The following is a 19,154-nucleotide window of genomic DNA, read 5'->3' as shown; positions in this document are numbered from 1 at the left end:
TCACGTATTTTCATTTTCAAAAAAGCGATCAAAGATCAGCAGCGCAATCCAGAAATAAAACTGTAAAGCTTAAACAGTTTTGATTTTGATTTAATGCTCTCCACACATCTGAAAAGAATTCCTGTATTTTTTTATCCAATAACATGCATTCATTTTCATATATTGAATTTCTCCAGTCTGGTACATCTTAACGTTGCTTTTTGAATAAAAAAAAAGAAATGATCACCTCTCAGAGTTTCTACTAAAACATTTAGAAGCCAAACTTATGACAGTGATGTTTTATAAGGTTGCATGAGATTGCAGAGGTATTCCCAGTAAAGTTTTCGGCTTATATCTCTGTCTCTTTTTCCGCTTGCATAACACGCAGATAAAGGTTTTTTGCAAAACCAACGGCAGCCCTCTAAGGGCTAAACAAGAAAGTGTGAAAGAATCAACAGGAAGAGAAGCATGCTCCAAAAACAAGACGCACAACAACAAAAAAAGGAGAAGAAAAAACATGGAAAGACATTTTTGGTGTAAAAATTACACTTATTTTTAAAAAAGATATCAGGGGAAAAGTTGCAAGATGTTTAAAACGGTAAAAGAAACAGATAACCAAACAATGATGACTTTATGTTGCAAAGTGACTTCGTTGTTATTTTTGTTTTTGGCATCAAGCTAAACTTTGCTTGTGTAATAAAAGTCGCAGGAGTCTCTGCTGTGTTTTGTGTTGTACTTACTGATCTGTCCTCCTTTGTTTCCACTGCTGCTGCAGTCTGCAAAAAAAAACAAAAAACATATAAAATGCTTAAAATAGTGCTTGTGTTTCCTGCTTTGCTGAGACGGTTCTAATCTGTAACGATGCATGTCGCCGTGCTGAGCTTGAAAAACCCTCATCTGTAAATAACAGATAAGCAGGAGAGATATGCATTTGTAATTGATGTTCTGTCATCACAATAACAAGGTGCGCGAACGCCCGGGAGAATCAAAGCTACAACAGGGAAAGAGTGGAAATGAAAAGTCGAGTTGTGATGATTTGCTGTTTGAAGTCTTCTCTATTCTGTTTTCCAATTAAAATTTCATTGTCTGAATAATCTCACTGGTTGTATTGTGTGAAATGTTATAATTTCCTTGAAAGACTCTTGATACCCAGGGGTGTTTGTGTGAGAATTGATAGTCTGGGTTTGAATCCATAGAAGAGTCAAATCCGCCTCTCCTCTCCATTAATCCCTTTCCTCATTAGCTTGGTGAGATAAAACAGATATATATGCGCTTATTGTTTCTTTTTTTTTTTTTGCAACTTCTGTGCATCTGATGACTAATAATTCATCTTTTTATGAGGATATAAAAGCATCTCTCTCGCCTACGATGTAAATATGCCTGTTGACTCACGTGGGTTTGATATGATAATAATGTCAATGAAATCAAAAATAATTGTCAGTGACGTTGCTTTTGGTGGAGGAAAAAGTTATCTCAAGCACCATGTAAATGTATGCAAATGATTTGTGAACATGTTCATAGTTCAGACGGTAACCAGATTGTTATTTTTAAATCAATAATGTCAATAGCCCAGAGCATCGTGTCAAGTAAAAAAAAGCTGCTATGTGTTAACAAATTCAGTAATTGCAAACATATTTCAAAACGCCGACAAGTGAACTGCAAAGCCCCCGAGGCGTTTCTGAAAAGTTCATAAAATCAGAGTTAAGATAATACATTCCTCACTATTTTCACCATTTATCACATCAAATACCAGAGATGCTTTACTCACATTGATGGGGGAAAGTGCAACAAAATGTTATTTTTAATAGGTTTCTGTAGGCAGTGACGGTTTCTCAAACTCTTTTTGTGAAGATGAGAGCAAATCGCTGTGGAGGCTGAGGGAGCGGATCCGATTGGGACGGTTCCCCCAACCGGAGAGGCTGGTACAGAAACCACAGCCGACCATGAAGGCCAAACTTTACAGACGTCTGACTGTTAAAAAGATTCAGCTACTGATGGAAGCAGAAGGAGAAAAATCCTTTATCGTCCATCAGTGGAGAAACTGTGACGGCGTATTAGGGCCATCGTAGAGCGAAAAAAAAAGACCAGGAGTAAATTTACGCCAAAAAACAAGAAAATTTTAGATATCAGAAGTTTTCTACAAAAAAACTGGAAAATCCTGAGTTTGAAGGCTTGAAAATGTGCTTGAAAAAAATCAGATATTTTCAGCTTAATCTCAGAAACAACAAAGTTTCTGAGCTCCAAAAGTCGAAAATTTGTGATTTAAAAAACTCAGAACTTTTTAGATTCATCTCAGAAGCTTGGAAATTTCAGAGTTTGTAAAAGCACTTTTTTTTTTTTAATAATTCAGAAATTTTGAGATTGATTTCAGCTCCAAAAGTCAAAATTTGCAAGAAAAAATGTTGAGGTTAATTTCAGACATTTTCTAGAAAAACTCCTCGAGTTTGAAAAGTAAAAAAAATGATAGAAAAACTCAAAACATTTTGAGATTGATCTCAGAAATGTCCAAATCCCTTCCAGAAAATTTCTGAGTCTGGAAAGTTTAAAATTTTTTACTTTTGTAACTCAGAAATTTCCAAGTTAGAAAAAAAGATAATTTCTGCCAAAAATTTAGAACTTTTTAGAATAATCTCAGGAATTTTCTACAAAAAAACAAGAACATTTCTGATCTGCAAAAGTCGAAATATTTTGATTGCTTAGTTTTTTTAAGCAAATTTTTGACTTTTGGAGCTCAGAAATGTTTTTTTTTTTCTAGAATCAATCTTACAATTTCTGAGTTTTGAAGAGGAAGCATACTCCTTTATAATCTATAATTGCCATATTGCGCCGTTGCACACATCTGTGTGTCTCAGAACTGTGATTTTTGGTACATTCACTCTGTTTGGATGATTTTTTGTGAAATTCACACACATCTAAATTACACTGCCTCAATTCAACCAACTTTTAGCTGCCCTGATCCAAACGTTTTTGTTTTCTTCTCATTTTTCTGAAGTGAAGCCCTCCAAGGAAAAAGCTGATGGAGAAACGTTTGCGTATAACGGTTTTTACCCCTAGAGCTACTCGATAATTCAGGCAGAAATTGGGAATCTGACCCAGTTTCTGTAAAAGCAGCAGCAACTTGATAAATAATTCTCCAATGGCTCATTAAGCATCATCCACTGTAAATAAATTTTAAAAAAGCCAACAAGATACAAAATCTGAGGTGGCTGAACTGACATGCAACAAGCTTTTCCACATAAGAAGAACAAACACTTTAAGTTCATTTCTTATATAAAGAAAATCTGTCTGAAATTCAAACATCTTGTTTTCACTAAAGCTTTTTTATATCTCAAAACGGAAGTTCATTTGCATTCTCACGCCGTACAAAGTGCCTGAACAGTGTCAGCATCAGACATGAGGCGCGCTCTGTGACAGCGAACTCCTCCCTCACAGATGAAAATTAAAGAATGTGTCATTTCTAATAAAGTCCTGCTCTGTTTTCCTCATGCATTTCATATAGGAACACCCCCTGCAGCACTTGTTTATCACTGTTTTGATGAGGGAGGAGGAAAGAGTGACTGCTCAGCAGGATGAACACAAATACCAAGCATTTACCAGGTTATCACAGTTCAAAGGATTCCTCCCCTCCCTCTTCTCCGTACCTGGCCAGAGGATTGGACATTTTCACTGAAGCTTTCCAGTGAATTAATGCGTTTTGTTATTTATCAGAAATGCAGGAAAGACTTCACTTCCAGCTGCTTATTTTCATTTCAAATAATCCCTCGTTTGTTTGGATGTGCGAGTTGCTGGTGAAAACCCGAATGTATGAGGAGTATCTGTATTTAGATTAGTGACCTGAAGGAACGGCTCTCTCCAATCCAACACGTGTATCACTACTGCCATCTTGTGGACAGGGAGTCAAACTGCTCTAATATATATATAAAAAAGAAGAATGTATTTCTCCATTTTTATTGCTCTGTCTTCCTATTTTTACTGCCTTCAAATTAAAAATTTCCTCGTTTCTCTGAGACAAACCTAAATTCCTCTGAATAACCTAAACCGAGTTAACTCAGAGAGCCTTTCTCTGCAGTGAGTCTGGTGACCTGATGGTTAAATAAGCTCTCCGTGTGCCGTTCCTGCTTCAGGCTGGAGGCACAATAATGTCAGTCGTCATCCTTCAACCGCTCCCACTGTGAGAGGTAGCATGGCACAGCAGTAAACACTCGCGCTGTGTCAGTGGCTGCAGGCGACACAGAAATAGTCCTCCTCTTCCAGGACCCGGCTCTCCTGCTCCATCTTCAGGGTCTCTGACTCACAGACACAGCGGCTGCTGGTCGCCTTCATTGTTGCAGTAATCCTCCAGAACAAAAGGGGGAAATGAGACGATGAGCAAAATCAATGCCTCGTCTGCGGAAATACTTAGGAAGATGTTTGCTGGACTAAAGAGGGTTTTATTGAAACTGACTAAACTCAAAACGCTCTATAATCATATGTGATGGTGAGCAGTTTACACTAGAAACCAAAGATAATGCTTCGATTGTTGACTGTGAGTACTATAACTTTGTATGTTTTGTGTTTTTACAATGTAAAGGGCTTTGTTGCTGAAATGTGCCAAGTTTCCATTAACAATAAAATTGCGCAAATTGAAATTATGTAAATCAATTAAGTAAATCTGCAGTAGTATTTTTATTTTTATTTTTTTTACATATTTGTTAATTGTAACCACATCATGACAATATGGCTGAGTTCACTGCAGGCTTTGCTGCTCAACTCCGATTTTTTTGTGAAATCTGAATTTTTTGAAGCGGTAGTTCACATTTCCAAATATATGAGAATATACCTGATGTCCAGTGTGAACCGCAAACGAATAAAAGTGTCCCGCATGCGCAGTAGAGGGCGCAGTAACGTCACACGTAGCAATCGTGCTCAGTGTTTTGCCAACAGCCATAAAAAAAGAAGAAGAAAAAGAAGCGCTCACTGTTTGCGGAAGTAAACATGGATGCTAATGGTGAAGCATAGCTTACGATTTTAACGTTGTTATCCAACCGCAGCACATTTACAACTTAATCCTCAGCTAAATCCGCCATGGTTGTTTCTCTCCCCGCTCGCGCGTATCAGGACGCAGAATAGTGACGTTTGTCGAGTATCAATGACGTTCAGGTTGCATAAAAACGACCGGGCCTTCAGATTCAGATCACATTCAAACAAATCAGAGGTACCGGATTTAGGAGCTCTGGATTCAACACTTTTGAATGACTTTTTATAAACAGCTGTGATGGAGTCAGCAGCACATTGTCCGAAAAACAAAAAAACAAACATTATCCTCCCAAAATTATTGTCCTCTTCTTCGTCGTTTTCGCCAGTTGATCACGTGACTCATGTGACGTTAAAAAAATGTTTCCATTGCAGTTTTGGTAAATATATCTGCTTCGATATAGCCAAAAACATGAGTTGGTTTTTTTTTGTTGGTTTTTTTTATTGAATTGTTTCCATTAAGTGAATTTACTTTTGTAATTTCAATTTTCGCAATTAATGGAAATGGCCTCTGTGCCTACTGTAAGCAATTAATCAAGTTAAACGTAAAGAAATTTGGAAAAACGTGTTTCAAATGTGTGTGGTTTATTCGTGTTATGTTTCTATTCTTACACTAAACCTCTTAAAGCGAAATCGGCCACAATGGACCCAGGCAGGTCAGAACCTGAGACGGGAAAGCCAATACAGCCATGGACACTTTCACACACATAAACACATTAACATGCTGCAAAAGAATCTGTGTAACCTTTTCTTTCACCAAACAGAGACTTAGCACACACACACACACACACACACACACTCCCTCTCATTTCACTATGCAAGCTGTGCTGACAGACGCGGCTGTCTTCAGCTGCAGGCATGTCACATGCTAATGTATTCAGCCACCCACAGCAACTGGAGAAGCAGCAGTGCTCTTAAGTACAGTCCAATCAGTCTCCGGACTGCTAATGGCACCAATCCAGTTTCCTACAGCAGCTTTTACTTTCTCTTTTAAATGCCATGCGATCAAATGTCCCCCGAAGCTGCAGCGGCCCGACAGTACTGAGTTTTTACGGCAGAAACGGTTTCATTATGTCGACAGCGGAAACCGATGGACTTGCTAACCGCTATTTGTTGTTTCCTTGGTTAAAGCTGCAGTTTTATAAACAAAGTTTTTGTTGTTGAACATATTTTTGAAAATGTCACCATTTTGAGACAGTTTTGTTATGAGACATATCATTTGTGAAAACTGAGCTACTACTGCTGTCTTAGGAAACGCGCAGCTCCCGTTCAAAACCAGCCAATCAGAGCCAGGAAGCAGGTCTAATCTCACCCTAAATGAGCGAATGGAGGACAAACAACTTACCCATGGAGGAAAACCGTTAATCTGCCGTTATCGGTGGTCATGCTAACTAGCTTTAGCATTCACAACATGCTATGCCAGCTGCAGCACCACATGAGATTTTGATTGATAGTTAAGAACTGGCCCCTGCCTCTGATTGGGTGTTTCTAGTTAGCACTGAGAGAAGGTAGAGGAGCTACATTTGTTTCATAGATTGTCATACATGTGACAATAGCTGCATTTCTATTGCAAATATTTCACTTTTTAAAAAAAACTATTGATGAGACCGAAACGCCAAAACATGATAATTACGAGTTTTTTTATTCAGAAGACATTTTCATTAAGCAAATTTATTTTCAATATGTCATATTGCGCAATTTTGCATTTGCTGGAAATGCAGCTAGTAAAATATAATTTTTATTAAAGTTTCGTCCTGTTTTGACATTGACATGACATTTTATCTCAGGCTTCAATCATTAAAAAAAATTACTTCTCTTGCAGAAAATAAAACAGCAGCAAATAATGTAGAGAGGAGATTTTCTTTTTAATTAGCATATTGACTTTTTCTTAAAAATCTAGTCTAAGTTCAGCATAAAAGGAGGCCATTGACAACCCAAGACAACAGAAGCAACAAAACAAAATGCAGTGGACATACCTCAACAATTCACAGACAACAGTGCTTTAGGAAAAATAAAAAGATCAGAATACATATGAAGATAATCCTAACAGAAAGTCAGATTTTAATGCAAATATAACCCAGTGTATTTATCGATTGTCAAAACATTTTTGTGCCAGCGTGTTTTACATTCAGAATGCCTGCAGGATGTGGACCTCTTTGGCTCTGGTGAGTTTGTAAAGCAGACGGTGGAGGTCAGGTAGTCCGAGTTTCCCTCACTCAGCGGCTCGGCTCGGGTCGGCCCGGAAAGAACAGCCGATTGGGCCGCGACGCGACTCGGGATCAATATGGCTTCATCCCCAACAGGGAGTTCTTAACCAAACGGGACAGAAAAACAAGAAGAAGGCACAAACTTCCTCTGACCAGAGAAACTAAAAAAGGGAGAAATAAGTCGGGATTTTTTGTTCCTAACAAATGTAGAAACTTTAGATTCTAAGCAGAAAATCAGTATTGACTGATACACTTGATACTCTGTGTAATATAAAATCCAATAGTTCTGAAAGCACAGCCTCGACTGTTGGAAAAAGGAGAGAGGTATATCCGCTGAAAAGAGGGAACAAAAAGCTCATTCAGTAAATGTTTAACAGAGATATTCACAGCAGCAGAATAGTGATGCTGCGCTGAGCTTTTAAGACCAGAAATTAAAAAAAGAAAAACTAAACAAAGCTGATTATATGGAGAGCTATACAAAAAGGGAAAAAAAGCCATATAAGCTTCCTGCATCTTCTTTTTCATCTTCCCTCAGGTTTACACGTAAAAATAAAACGAATGTGCCTTTTCTTTACAGAATTTAGGAATTAATAAAATAAATAAATTTGTTGTGGCCTTAAAATTGAATCTCAATTGCATATTATACGTCTACATACAGTATATATATATATTTATAAATTCATATATATATTGTTTTACATAAACAGGACTTAAACCTAGGAGCATCAGAGGGAGAAATGGAAATAAATCACTTTTATTCTGCTTTTCTTGCTGTGCCCTCCGGTCTGCAACTCCACACAGAAAAATGCCCTTTTACATGTTAACAGTTTTTTTATGCAGGGCTGACAGAGTAGATGCAGACCTACTCTGTCTGTTTCAAAATAAATGAATATTAACTTCCTTGTCTTTAAAATAAACAGTAATTCTTTCTGCAAACATCTCATAAGGCACTCTTTACTTAAACTGCGTCAGGCGTCCCTTCTTGTTGCACCGTTTGGCTTTCAGTCCTGGTTTTTGGTTTGTTGTCCTCTGATAGCGTTAGTCCGATGAGATGCAAAGGTTAAGAAATAAAAACAAAAACTTGACTGGCACGTTTTTCATCGTAGACATTGATCCCACGTTTGGATTTGTGGAATTTTTTATCTACATGGAATAATCCTTATTGTAAAAGCTAACTTCTTAAAAAGAAATGCTAATCACTCCCTAGATCTTTTGAAATTAGGCACATGGTCACATAACATGAGAGTAAACAATAAATCCTGAGGCTGAACTGACCGACTTTTAAGAGCAACATGCTGCAAGTTCCCTCACTTCTGATGTTCGAATCAGACCGTTGTGGTAGGAAAAGGAAAATATCGAGTCTGTGGTCAAAATAAATGTGATTTTTTTGTGTGTGTTTTGAAAGAGTCCCGTGGCCCTAAGCCTCTGCAGGCTCACTTTTTATCTGGATAAAGTTTGCAGGCAGCTGGACGGAGAGCGGCAGCTCCTGCAGGGTTTTGACGCCCGGCTCCGGCTGCAGAGACATTTCCCCGCGAACCTCCAGCTCCTCCACCGGGGTCAAGCCCTCGCCGGGGCTGCTGCTCTGGGAGTAACGTCCGTTTATTAAAGGTTCGCTCGCCGGCGCCTGGGCTTGGCTTTGACTGGTATCGATGATCACAGTCCTGTACTGCAGCTCCGCCTCGCCGGCCTCCATCTCCTCCTTGTCGAACGTATGCGCCGCCAGCGACAGGTCGCCGTTCACCATCGACTGGAAGTAGCTGGAGTCCAGCATCTCCTCTTTGACCTGCAGCGCCGACAGATCGCTGGACTTCAGCACCGTTGCGATGACGGTGCCCGGCTGCTGCGCCACCATGGCGTGCCCGCCGCTGGTGTTGATGGTGACGAGGCGGGGCAGGCCGTTGAGGCCCGAGCCGGCGGAGCTGATGACTCCCGCAGGGGAGGAGCAGGTTGAGACCGAGGAGGAGGAAATGGCGGAGGAGCCCAGACTGGTGACCAGGAGCTGCTGCGGGAGGCTGTCATGCAGGCCGGCGCCGCCACCAGCTAGGGATGCCGTCTGGATGGTGAGCACGTCTTTGCCCCCCGCGGCGGCGGAGGGAACGGTGTGGAGGATGACCCGAGGAGGCGAGGAGTGGCTGGAGTCGCCGTTAGCCAGAACGGTGAGGGGAACCGACTGGAGGGAGCCGGAGGAGGTCAGAATCATCGGTAACGATACGGGGCTGCTGATGGTCCTGAGGAGACAAAATGATTAAAACTCAATATTTATCTGGGTTTTTCCCTCTACAGCCAGGAAAAATATCAGGACAACCTTTAAAAACCTGATAGCAAAGGATGAATCTGCAGCCAAAAAAACACCTGACTAATCAAAACAGTGAAAGGTTTATCTGTTCATTACTTTTTAGATTATTCAATCAACAATCAGATAGTAAAAGGAACTTAATTACAGATTTCCTTTTTACAGAATTTGAACCAGGTGAAGCTAAAACTGAAGCTATGCTACTGAAATAGTTCTGGCCAGAACATATTTACAAAGGTTTTTTTTATTTTAAATCCAAAATGTCTGTTTTTTGTACAATTTTGACTTTATTACTAAGTTTGGTATTTTAAGTCTGTATTCTCCAATTACTAAATTACACTGAAAAAACACAAAATCTTAAGTATTATTCTTCTAGTCTCTAATGCAAATATCTTAATACATTTGAAATAAGACAAAACAAACTCTAAAGTAAGTTTTCAGTGTCTTATAGGAGCTTGTTTTATGTAAATAATCGCTTTATTTTGATAATAAAGTACTATTTCACTGGCAGATTATTTCAGGTAAAACATTTGCTAGCGTAGCTGTGGAACTAGTACTGATTTCGTTTTACAGTCATAAACAAATAAAGATAACTTTTGAAATCCTGTGTTTTTCCAACATATTGTCACTGAAAAAAACCATGAAAATTTTAACACGAAGCAAACTGAAGTGTCGCAGAAAGAACAGAAACAAAGACCAGAGGTTTAGGAATAATAAAATAAGTCTAAAATGTAAATAGACGCCAGACGAGAGGACATGTTTGGTATAAACCAAGTAAAACAATCCAGAACTGAAAAACATAAATGCTATTCAAAACATACCAGGCTGAGAATTAAGAGAGAGAGGCCTAGTCAAAGCCCAAACCCCTTAGACAGCACACAGCTGAAAGTGAGGAATAGGGTAAAACTTTCCTCATTCTGATGTCAGAAACCGGACGTTCCTATAACCAGTCAGTATTTCCTCCAGCTGTCATTTAAATTTAAGACATTTAAAATAAATTTTCACCTACTTATTCTGAGCCTTTTACCCACTTTTAAAATTAAAATATAAAGCCTGATGAATAACCAAGATGAACATTCGGCCTACATCTTTGGAAACATGGATATATATATTTATTTTTATTAAACCCTACTGAGAAATACAGCCAGTATATCACAAAGAAGTCCTGTCCTCATCATTATTGTAACAAACAACACAGATATCTCCACTGTATAAATTATTATTCTGTCCACAGTTCCTAACTGCTGAGCTTTTCCAGCCTGGAAAATATCACAGGAAAGACAAAGCATTCATAATGCAGGCAGTGGAGTCCAAACAAACTCTAACACAAAACAAACTGAACGTTAAAACTACAGACGGCACCGCTTATGAGAAAAAGCAAAGTCGCTCGAAACAGAAATGACAAAACTACGATTAACTGCAAAGGAGAGCATTTGTACTCAGTTAAAAAATTAAAACAAGTTAACTGAGCAGGAGTTTTTATTTGGAATAAATTTTAATTGGTTCCTCCAAAGTTCACTTTGGTCTATACAATTTTATAAATCTTTAAACCATTGTCACGTATGCATTTGTGTAATATTACCAAAAAACAAATTACAATTATCTACAGGATGATTATTTCACTTACAACAGTTTTAAAATTAATATTAAGGAATTATTAACCTAACACAAGCTGATTTATCTGGCTGAAAAGTTACTTGTAAATTATTTTTGTCTTATTTTAAGTCCACTAAGATATTTGCACTATAAACTAGACCAAAATACTTGGTAAAATGTTGTGTTTTTGCAGTGTAACTTCATACTTTTGCTCTATGTTTTCTTTTTGGCTGGAAACACAACGATAACAAGTTTCTCTGGACGATAAATTACCCCAGAAATTATTGCAATAAATGATAATATTGTTGTTTTAAGACCAACAATACTGGCTCTAAATATTGTTACATTTTTAAATAATGAAACAATAGTTACATTATAACTATACAATGTAACTATATGTAGTTATATAACTATGTAATGTATATAATGTAACTATAAATGTAATATTATAGAATTATATAATTTAACTATTGTTACATTATATTATGATATATTATTATATATCATGGTTCATCCTGTGATTAACTGATTTATTGATTATTGACACTGGCCTGTGTGTACAGTCAGTGAGCGGCTCTCCTACCTGATGGCGTGCGCTGCGTCCTGAACGCAGTGCACCTGGTTCTCCTGTAAAACATGGAGCAGCTGCTCCGCCTGTCCTCCGTCAGCCTCCCGGTACAGACATTCATCTCTGGGCTCTTTCTTCATCGGCTTCAGCGACACATGCTGCGCCCTGCCGTGGCCTTTGGACCCTCCGCGGACCACGCCCCGCCCGTTGGAAGCCCGCTGGCTCTCGTAGCCAGCGTTGGCGTCAGACCCCGCCTCTTCGTCGTCGATCACCACCAGGTCAGAGGGCATCTCTTTGAACTGGTAGACCAGCCGCTGCCCCTCCACTTTGGCGAGGATGCCTCTCTGATAGTAGTACCTGGGGGAGGAAGTAGGCGAGAGTCCGTTCAACCAATTATTGACATTATCGCGATTAAAGTTTAACGACTCTCATAAAAATTTAAGCCGCCGTTCCAGAGTGTTAATAAGAACATATCAGTGGAAATGGTGTCTTCAAGGTTAAATGCTGGATGAGTTTGTGTGCATGATAATGTCACATTGGCAGACGTGGCTCATTGGTATTCTGCTCTCACCTGAGAGCCCTCCCCATGGTCTCATAGTTCATGTCGGGCTTGTTCTTGTGCTTGCCCCAAAGCTTTGAAACAGCCTTGGAGTCCACCAGCTTAAAGATGCCTTTTTCACGCTGCGTCCACTTGATGTATTTGGGACAGGTGTTTTTATCCTGCAGCAAAGCCAGGAGGAATTCCCACAGGTAGATGGTGTTGCCTGCAAATTAAAGAGGCTAATTTGAGTCCATGGTTACAACATGCAGGCACAGATTCAAGCTTTCAATCAGTACTAGGGTTTATTTTGTCTTTTATTTAGATCAGGGCCGTATCAAAGACCTGAATGTTCTTAAAGGGTCGGTTGTTCCAGAATGTCTTGATAAACTGTTAAAATATCAATAAATAACTGTTTTCAATAGGTGATTCTTAAAATTAGATAATATTGAACATCTTTCCACGCTGATCAGTCCCTCCAGGATTTTGTGATTGTTTTTGTGGTTTTTTGCAATCAGAATCACAGACTTTGTGGTGCTAATTTAGAAATAATCGTAAGGAATTTTTACGATATTTGAGATAATGTACGACGTTAGATGAGACTTTTAATTAATCTCCTTATCAATCACAGACTATAACTTGACATCAAGTAAGGCTGAGGCAGCAGTCACTTGGACTCAATGTTTTTGAGCAATTTTGAGAAAACTTTGCAGTAAAATTGTGGGGATCTGTTGATTTTGTGTGAACTTTGCATATTTATGAAAAACTGGAGGGACTTTTTGATGTAATTCAGAGTCTAGAGGGCCACATAAAAAGCTACGGCGGGCCAGATTTGGCCCCCTGGCCTTGAGTTTGATACATGTGATTTAGATAATTAATCAAATAAAAACATTCTGCAGATTTTTTGCTTTTTTGTGATCAAATTAGTTTTTTATCTTTTAAAAAATATTTGCATATTACAAAAAAGAGCATGGAATATAAATTCATAAGCCTGTTTACATGTTTATATAACTCCATAAGAATAAACAAACAAAACAAAAAAACTGATTCATTAAAGCTTTTTTGTTACATATATATTGCAAACATATTAAAATATGCAAATAAATAAATACTTCAATTCATTTTTTAAATGGGAAAATAAATATTTTATTGCACAAATACAATAACAGCATTTCTTCAGTGCATGCTTGATTTCTATTATTTGAAACGACGAACCTAAAGCTAAAAAAATACTTTCTGCTTGACTTATCAATGCAGTGAAGGGTTGATCTGTTCATTATTTCTTCAATTACAAGATTAGAAAAATGGGTTTAATTGAAGATTTTTTTCTTCTTTTTTACAGAATTTGAACCAGGTGAAGCTAAACTGAAGCTATGCCGCTGAACTAGTTCTGTGTAGAATTATTTACAAAAGCTTTTTATTTTAAATGCAAAATGTTTGTTTTTTGGTTTATTTCGACTTTATTACTTCTGAGTTTGTTATTTTGAGTCTGTATTCTCCAGTAAACAATTAATAAATTACTAAATTACCCTGCAAAAACATAAAATATTAACTATTTTCGTTCTAGTTTCCAGTGCAAATATCTTCTTAGTACAGTTGAAATGAGGCAAAACTAACGCAAAAGTAACTTTTCAGCAAGAAATAGGAATTTGTTCTCAGTACATAATTCTTTAATATTGACAAAAGGACTATTTCACTGGCAGATTATTTCACTTATAAAAGGACATTTACTAATGTACCTGTCATAAAAAATAAGGATACCCTTTGAAATCCTGTGTTTTCCAATATTAAAGTCACTTATAAATTAGTTTAGATTTTTTAAAAATGTAATAAGATATCTGAACTAGAAACTAAACCAAAAATACTCGATTAATTGCTCCAGCCCTAATTTATCTAGATGTTCAGTTTGTATATAGAAGCCACAGAGTTGCAGGAGAAATTATTTTCTTTTTTTCCAGTTATTGTTGTGACAGGGATTTGTCCGCCTGAGAAGGAAATTAATTATACCAAGCTCGGATGTAGATTCCTCTAATTTGCCAGACTTCAGCGGCCGGCAGCGTTTAAAAACAGCAACACTCCCAGAAGTCACCTGAATTCCCCGACCAGGTGACAGAGTGATGCATTCGTGGGCGTCTGAACCAGACGTCCCAAACTCCTTCCCCCCTATTGTGTCGTTGTGAACGGCCCAAACAAAGCGGCATCGCCCCTACATCTATCAGTAAAGCATCAGCGTGCCCTCCAGCATGCAATCACTCCTGTTTCCCCGAGAAACACAACACCACCCGATCCCCTCATCCATTAACTCGCTCAGGTTCAACCCAGATGGACTGCAGGGGCCGAGGGCAGCTGGTCGCCCGCTCCACTGGAGGAATCGGAGCGATCACAAGAGGAGGAGAGACCTTGATTTTTATTGGCTCATTACAGAAAAGTGGACTAGTTGGTGAGGCTTACCTTTGCCCTCTTTGCTCTTCTTCCTGAGTGGCAAGTTAGGGGTTGTGATTGGAGAGCAGGGACGCACTACCCGGGGCTTTCGCACTGATTCAATGTGAGAAGCAGCATGTTAGAAGGTCAAAGGACACAACAAAATCATGTAATCACCTTCTACTCTAAACTGTTGCAACAAATTATTACTTAACTAGAAAAATAAAGTCTTACCTTTGGTTTTTTTCTGAGGTTTTAAGGGAATCTTTTGAGAAATCTCATCCATGGATGACGTGTCTTCATCCAGAGACATGTCCAGGGCAACGTTGTCCATTTGGTCCGGCCTGAGTGGCGCGTACGTCATCTCTGACTCCAGCAGATGGTTGTAGGTGTGAACTGCACAAACAGCAACAACATACAAGAATTACACCTTGTTTTGCATAAAGCAGAGAAATAAATTAAGGCTGCTATCGTCTATTTTAGTAATCAAGTAATCTACTGATGACTGAGTAATTAATCGTCTTCTGTAGTAGCTACTTAAGATAGTAAAAGAAATCTAGTGTGAGCTGTGGTGGCGCAGGGGTTCAGAACAACCCACATATGGAGGCCTTGTCCTCAACACGGCCGTCACAGGTTTGATTCCCAGCCTGGCGACCTTTGCTGCATGTTTTCTCCTTCTCTCATTACAAACTTTCCTGTCAATTAACTATGAAATAAAAGCCACTAGAGCCGAAAAAAAACTTTTTAAAAAAGTAAAAGAAAACTATGCTAGTAAATAAACAATTAAGTTCCTTTTTTTTTTAATTTACTGAACATTACTTTCAGTCTGATGTTTGAAGTATGAAAATTTTTTTTTCATAAAACAGATATTTCTAATTATCCTTTATTATTTTTTTTCCACATCATTACTCTTCTTGATTAGCAAGCAACAAAACAGAGCTGGAAGAGCTAAAACAGGGGAAAGTTATACTACGAAGAGCTGTAACGATTCCTCAAATGATTCGATTGTTAAAATTCCTCAGAAAAATATTTGCCTCAAGCTTCGTTAAATTATGTTTTGTTATTTAGCGAGCCGTGTTCTGGCCAGGTGATTGATTATGTTGCGCAACACTCTCACTTTCACCTCTAAGTTGTTGCTAATGCTAGCAACATAGCGCACTGTGGCAGTCCAGCTGTCATTTATGTTTTTATGTACGAAATAGGAGCCAAATCCCATCGCTGGCATGAACACAAAAACTATAAATGGCTGAGCAAAGAGTTCATCTATTAAAGAGACTGAAGATGTTTACATGAACTAAAAACTGGTTTCTGAAGCTTACAGATTTATTATTAAATTGAATATAATTTCAGATTTTTGTATAGTTTTTGTCCAGGTTAACTTAAAAAAGAAGCTATTATTGTTACAGATTAAGTAATTGTAGGGATGATGTTGATATCCGATATAAACACTGCTAATATGGTAGAATTTAGCAACATTTTACTTTATCACATTTTTTTATTTGATTACTCAATTAATCATAAGAATAATCAATGGAATACTCATTAAATAATTGTTTACAGCAGCCCTAAAAGAGAGCAAAGTCTGGTTTGGAAGTATTTTAAACTGAAAGCATTTTAAAATAATTGTGTGGTTTACTTCAGGCTTGGGCCTCTACAGTTAATTTGTCAGGTTGGACTTTTTTTTTAGGACCGATCTAAACTCTAATGTTTCCTGTCAAGGTGTTGCAGCATCGCTATAGTGAAACGCTCATTTTGTTTTTCAACATTTACACAACGCATTGAGGTGTCTCTTTCTTGGCGGCACATCTTCCTCCATAGCTGCTAATAGCACTTAGCATTCGTCAACAGCTCATTGGCGAAAGTGAGAGCGTTGTGCAACACAAATAATTATCCAGCCAGATTAAATGGCGCTAAATAGTAATACATAATCTAATGAAGCTTCGAGGTAGATAACTTCCATTTTAAGGCTTGAGATACTCGAATAATTCGATGAATCGTTACAGCCCTAAAATAAACATAAACAAACTCACTCATTCGTTTCTCATCCAAAATATTATTTGGAGACTCCATGTTCAGCAGAGCTGCTGCAGCTTCGTTCGTCTCCATGCTGTCTTCGGCACGGGAAACTCTCGTTTCTGTCCATCAAAAGACAAAAATGCATCAAAATAGTTGGCAACATAACTGGAAGCTTCATGTGAAATAATTAAGTTTGTCACAATAAATTTTTTCTGGACAATAAATTGTCCCAGTAATTATTGCGATAAATTAGAATATTGTTGTTTTGAGACCTTTTTCAAGTAATAATGGCAAAATAATGCAAGTCCTCCCCCTCAATAAACAATAAACTTACATTTTTGTATACAACACTGAAAATGGAAGATCTTTTAAATTTCCAAAATAAAACATGACAACCAAAAACAATAAATAAGATGGATTACAAAGTCTCTGAAAACAAAATTACAATTTAAAATATATTAGTCATCAGAACAGAAATGATTGAGTTCATCTTAATTTAATTAATCGCTTACTGTAACAGGCTTAGAAATAATTGTGTTAGATTAGTTCCAGTAATAGTGTTGGACACAGAAAATCTAGACACTTTTACACAGAGCTGGGAAAAGGTTCAACCTGTCACAGATTTTCTCTAGTTTTTTTCAAACTTAAGTGTTTCATCAATGATAATCAAATGTAGTTTAATATCACTTAAAAATAACCCAATTAAATACAAACATCTTCAAATGAGGATTTAATGTATTAAGTGAAATAAGGTACCAAAACCAAAACAACCTTACAAAATTCTGAATAAAATGTGATTAATCACAGAAGATGGCTTCAGTTTTCCAAATCATACCCAGGTCTAATGTTAGACATGTAGATTTAAGAGATCACTCAAGTAGAACCTGACTTACAACATGATGTAGGAAAACAACAAAATAAAAAGCTGCAAATTATGAAATTAGACAATAGCTGAGAAACATCGTTATCATCTATCAGTGTATGTGAAATGTTTCCAAAGTGTCGTGTCTTCACCTGAGAGGTCCACTCCTTCTGAAAGGATGGATGGTCCCTCCACCACGTTGAGAGTCGTGTCCACCATGATGCCGTTAGTCACCTCGTCCGACTCGAGGCCCGAGTAGACCTGCAGCAGGTCGGTGGTGGGTACCTGCTCCACGATCACGGCTGGGAATACTGACGGGTCGTCCAACTGCGCAGAGAAAACACACGTGTACATACGATGAGACATGAGGTATTATAACACATAATACCTGCTGGGGCTCTTGGACATATATGTGAATTAAAAGATTCAAAACATACAGTAATTCCTTCACTGTGCATTATTATTATTATCGGTTTAATGTTCTGATTAGGGAGGCAAGTTATTAATTGATTACTTCATAGAGCTAACTTTTTCATAAATTTAATTTTTTAAAATTCAACATTATTTGGTATCATTTGTATTAAATACTGAATGAATAATGAAAAAAATTTTGGTTTTCGCACATTATTAAATTTAGACATATTTATAAAATATAACAAAACAGGAACCTCTAAGGATGCTGAATAGAAAATTTTAAAAATAATAAATAAAATATTGGAAACATTAATTCATGAGGTTGCTCTTAAAAGAATATTAAAACGTTGCTCCATGACAGTCGTAAAAATCAACCGGGTTTATTGAAGACATATTTTCTGGGTTTTCTCACCTAGCACATATTTTTTAGCAATTAGCAAGTAGTTTTTTAAAAAGAAGTTGCTCTGTAATGTAGCTAACCTATATGAGCGCTTTTAAAGTGAAAATCAAAGATTGTCGAGTGTTTATATTTCAAAACAGAACCGCAAAAATTGTGTTTTTCACCCCACAACGGACTCTGTTTTGACCGTTTATCTTCCCCGTTCTGCTGTAGCTCCGCCATCTTTGCTTTAGTACCAACGGCTCCGCTTAAGGATGACCAGTGGCGTCCCCTGCTGGATGGAGGCCAAACTACACTATTAAAAAAGGTCTAAACTTAATCGATTTGAGCTCATTTTAATCCAATAAACCGTGAATCGAGAATTAATCTTTAACTAATTGTTTGGATCCCTAGTTCTAAACCAATTTGGCCTCTTTTATTGCTTTGTAAGACGTTGTGGATTCATACTCAGCCTGAGCTAATGTGGAGGCACGCAGCATGGAAGAGAGATCATCTCTGTTGTGTTGCAGCGGCCCGCTGGGGCGTTGTGAAGAAGACGGGAACCAGCTGTCTGAGAACCTAATCTTATGCCCAGAAATTATATAAACCCAAATGAATGTTAATGAATCAGATATGAATTGCAGACGAGCACCTTCTTCATCACGCTCTGGGAATTCTAACCTCGCCGTCTCATTTTGGGCTTAGCGAGGCCTGATGAGTGGGGCAGCGGAGGGACCGGGGGAATTGGTGGAGGGTGGGCCGAACCGTAGAGCTACATCTGAGGAGACAAGCACTGTCTGAGAGCTCCTCCAGCGGGGATCGTGTCAAGAATGGACGGCCACTGGGCGGCTGGTTGGTGAGGGCAAAG

General features: G+C 38.0%; 2 protein-coding genes across 3 annotated transcripts in view; one reads left to right on the top strand and one right to left on the bottom strand.

The window, feature by feature from the left end:
- tnmd (tenomodulin) overlaps nucleotides 1-883 on the top strand; it is an 82,938-nt gene extending 82,055 nt beyond the window's left edge. Inside the window, exon 7 of the mRNA XM_028009562.1 lies at nucleotides 368-883. Within this exon, the coding sequence (XP_027865363.1) occupies nucleotides 368-538 (171 nt within the window). The 3' untranslated portion in view covers nucleotides 539-883. The remainder of the gene's footprint in view (nucleotides 1-367) is intronic.
- A 5,955-nt stretch (nucleotides 884-6,838) lies between these two features.
- Nucleotides 6,839-19,154, bottom strand: part of elf1 (E74-like ETS transcription factor 1) — a 65,106-nt gene continuing 52,790 nt past the window's right edge. For both annotated transcript variants that reach the window (XM_028008725.1, XM_028008724.1), the window contains exons 3-9: nucleotides 17,646-17,820; nucleotides 16,646-16,750; nucleotides 14,850-15,011; nucleotides 14,646-14,729; nucleotides 12,228-12,420; nucleotides 11,672-12,013; nucleotides 6,839-9,427 (exon numbers count right to left, since the gene is read on the bottom strand). In XM_028008725.1, the coding sequence (XP_027864526.1) occupies nucleotides 8,617-9,427; nucleotides 11,672-12,013; nucleotides 12,228-12,420; nucleotides 14,646-14,729; nucleotides 14,850-15,011; nucleotides 16,646-16,750; nucleotides 17,646-17,820 (1,872 nt within the window). In that variant the 3' untranslated portion in view covers nucleotides 6,839-8,616. The remainder of the gene's footprint in view (nucleotides 9,428-11,671; nucleotides 12,014-12,227; nucleotides 12,421-14,645; nucleotides 14,730-14,849; nucleotides 15,012-16,645; nucleotides 16,751-17,645; nucleotides 17,821-19,154) is intronic.

This window comes from Xiphophorus couchianus, chromosome 23 (assembly GCF_001444195.1).
Source record: "Xiphophorus couchianus chromosome 23, X_couchianus-1.0, whole genome shotgun sequence".
Lineage (NCBI taxonomy): Eukaryota > Metazoa > Chordata > Actinopteri > Cyprinodontiformes > Poeciliidae > Xiphophorus > Xiphophorus couchianus.
The sequence above is the reverse complement of the archived record's forward strand: the minus strand, read 5'-3'. Positions and strand labels throughout refer to the sequence as shown.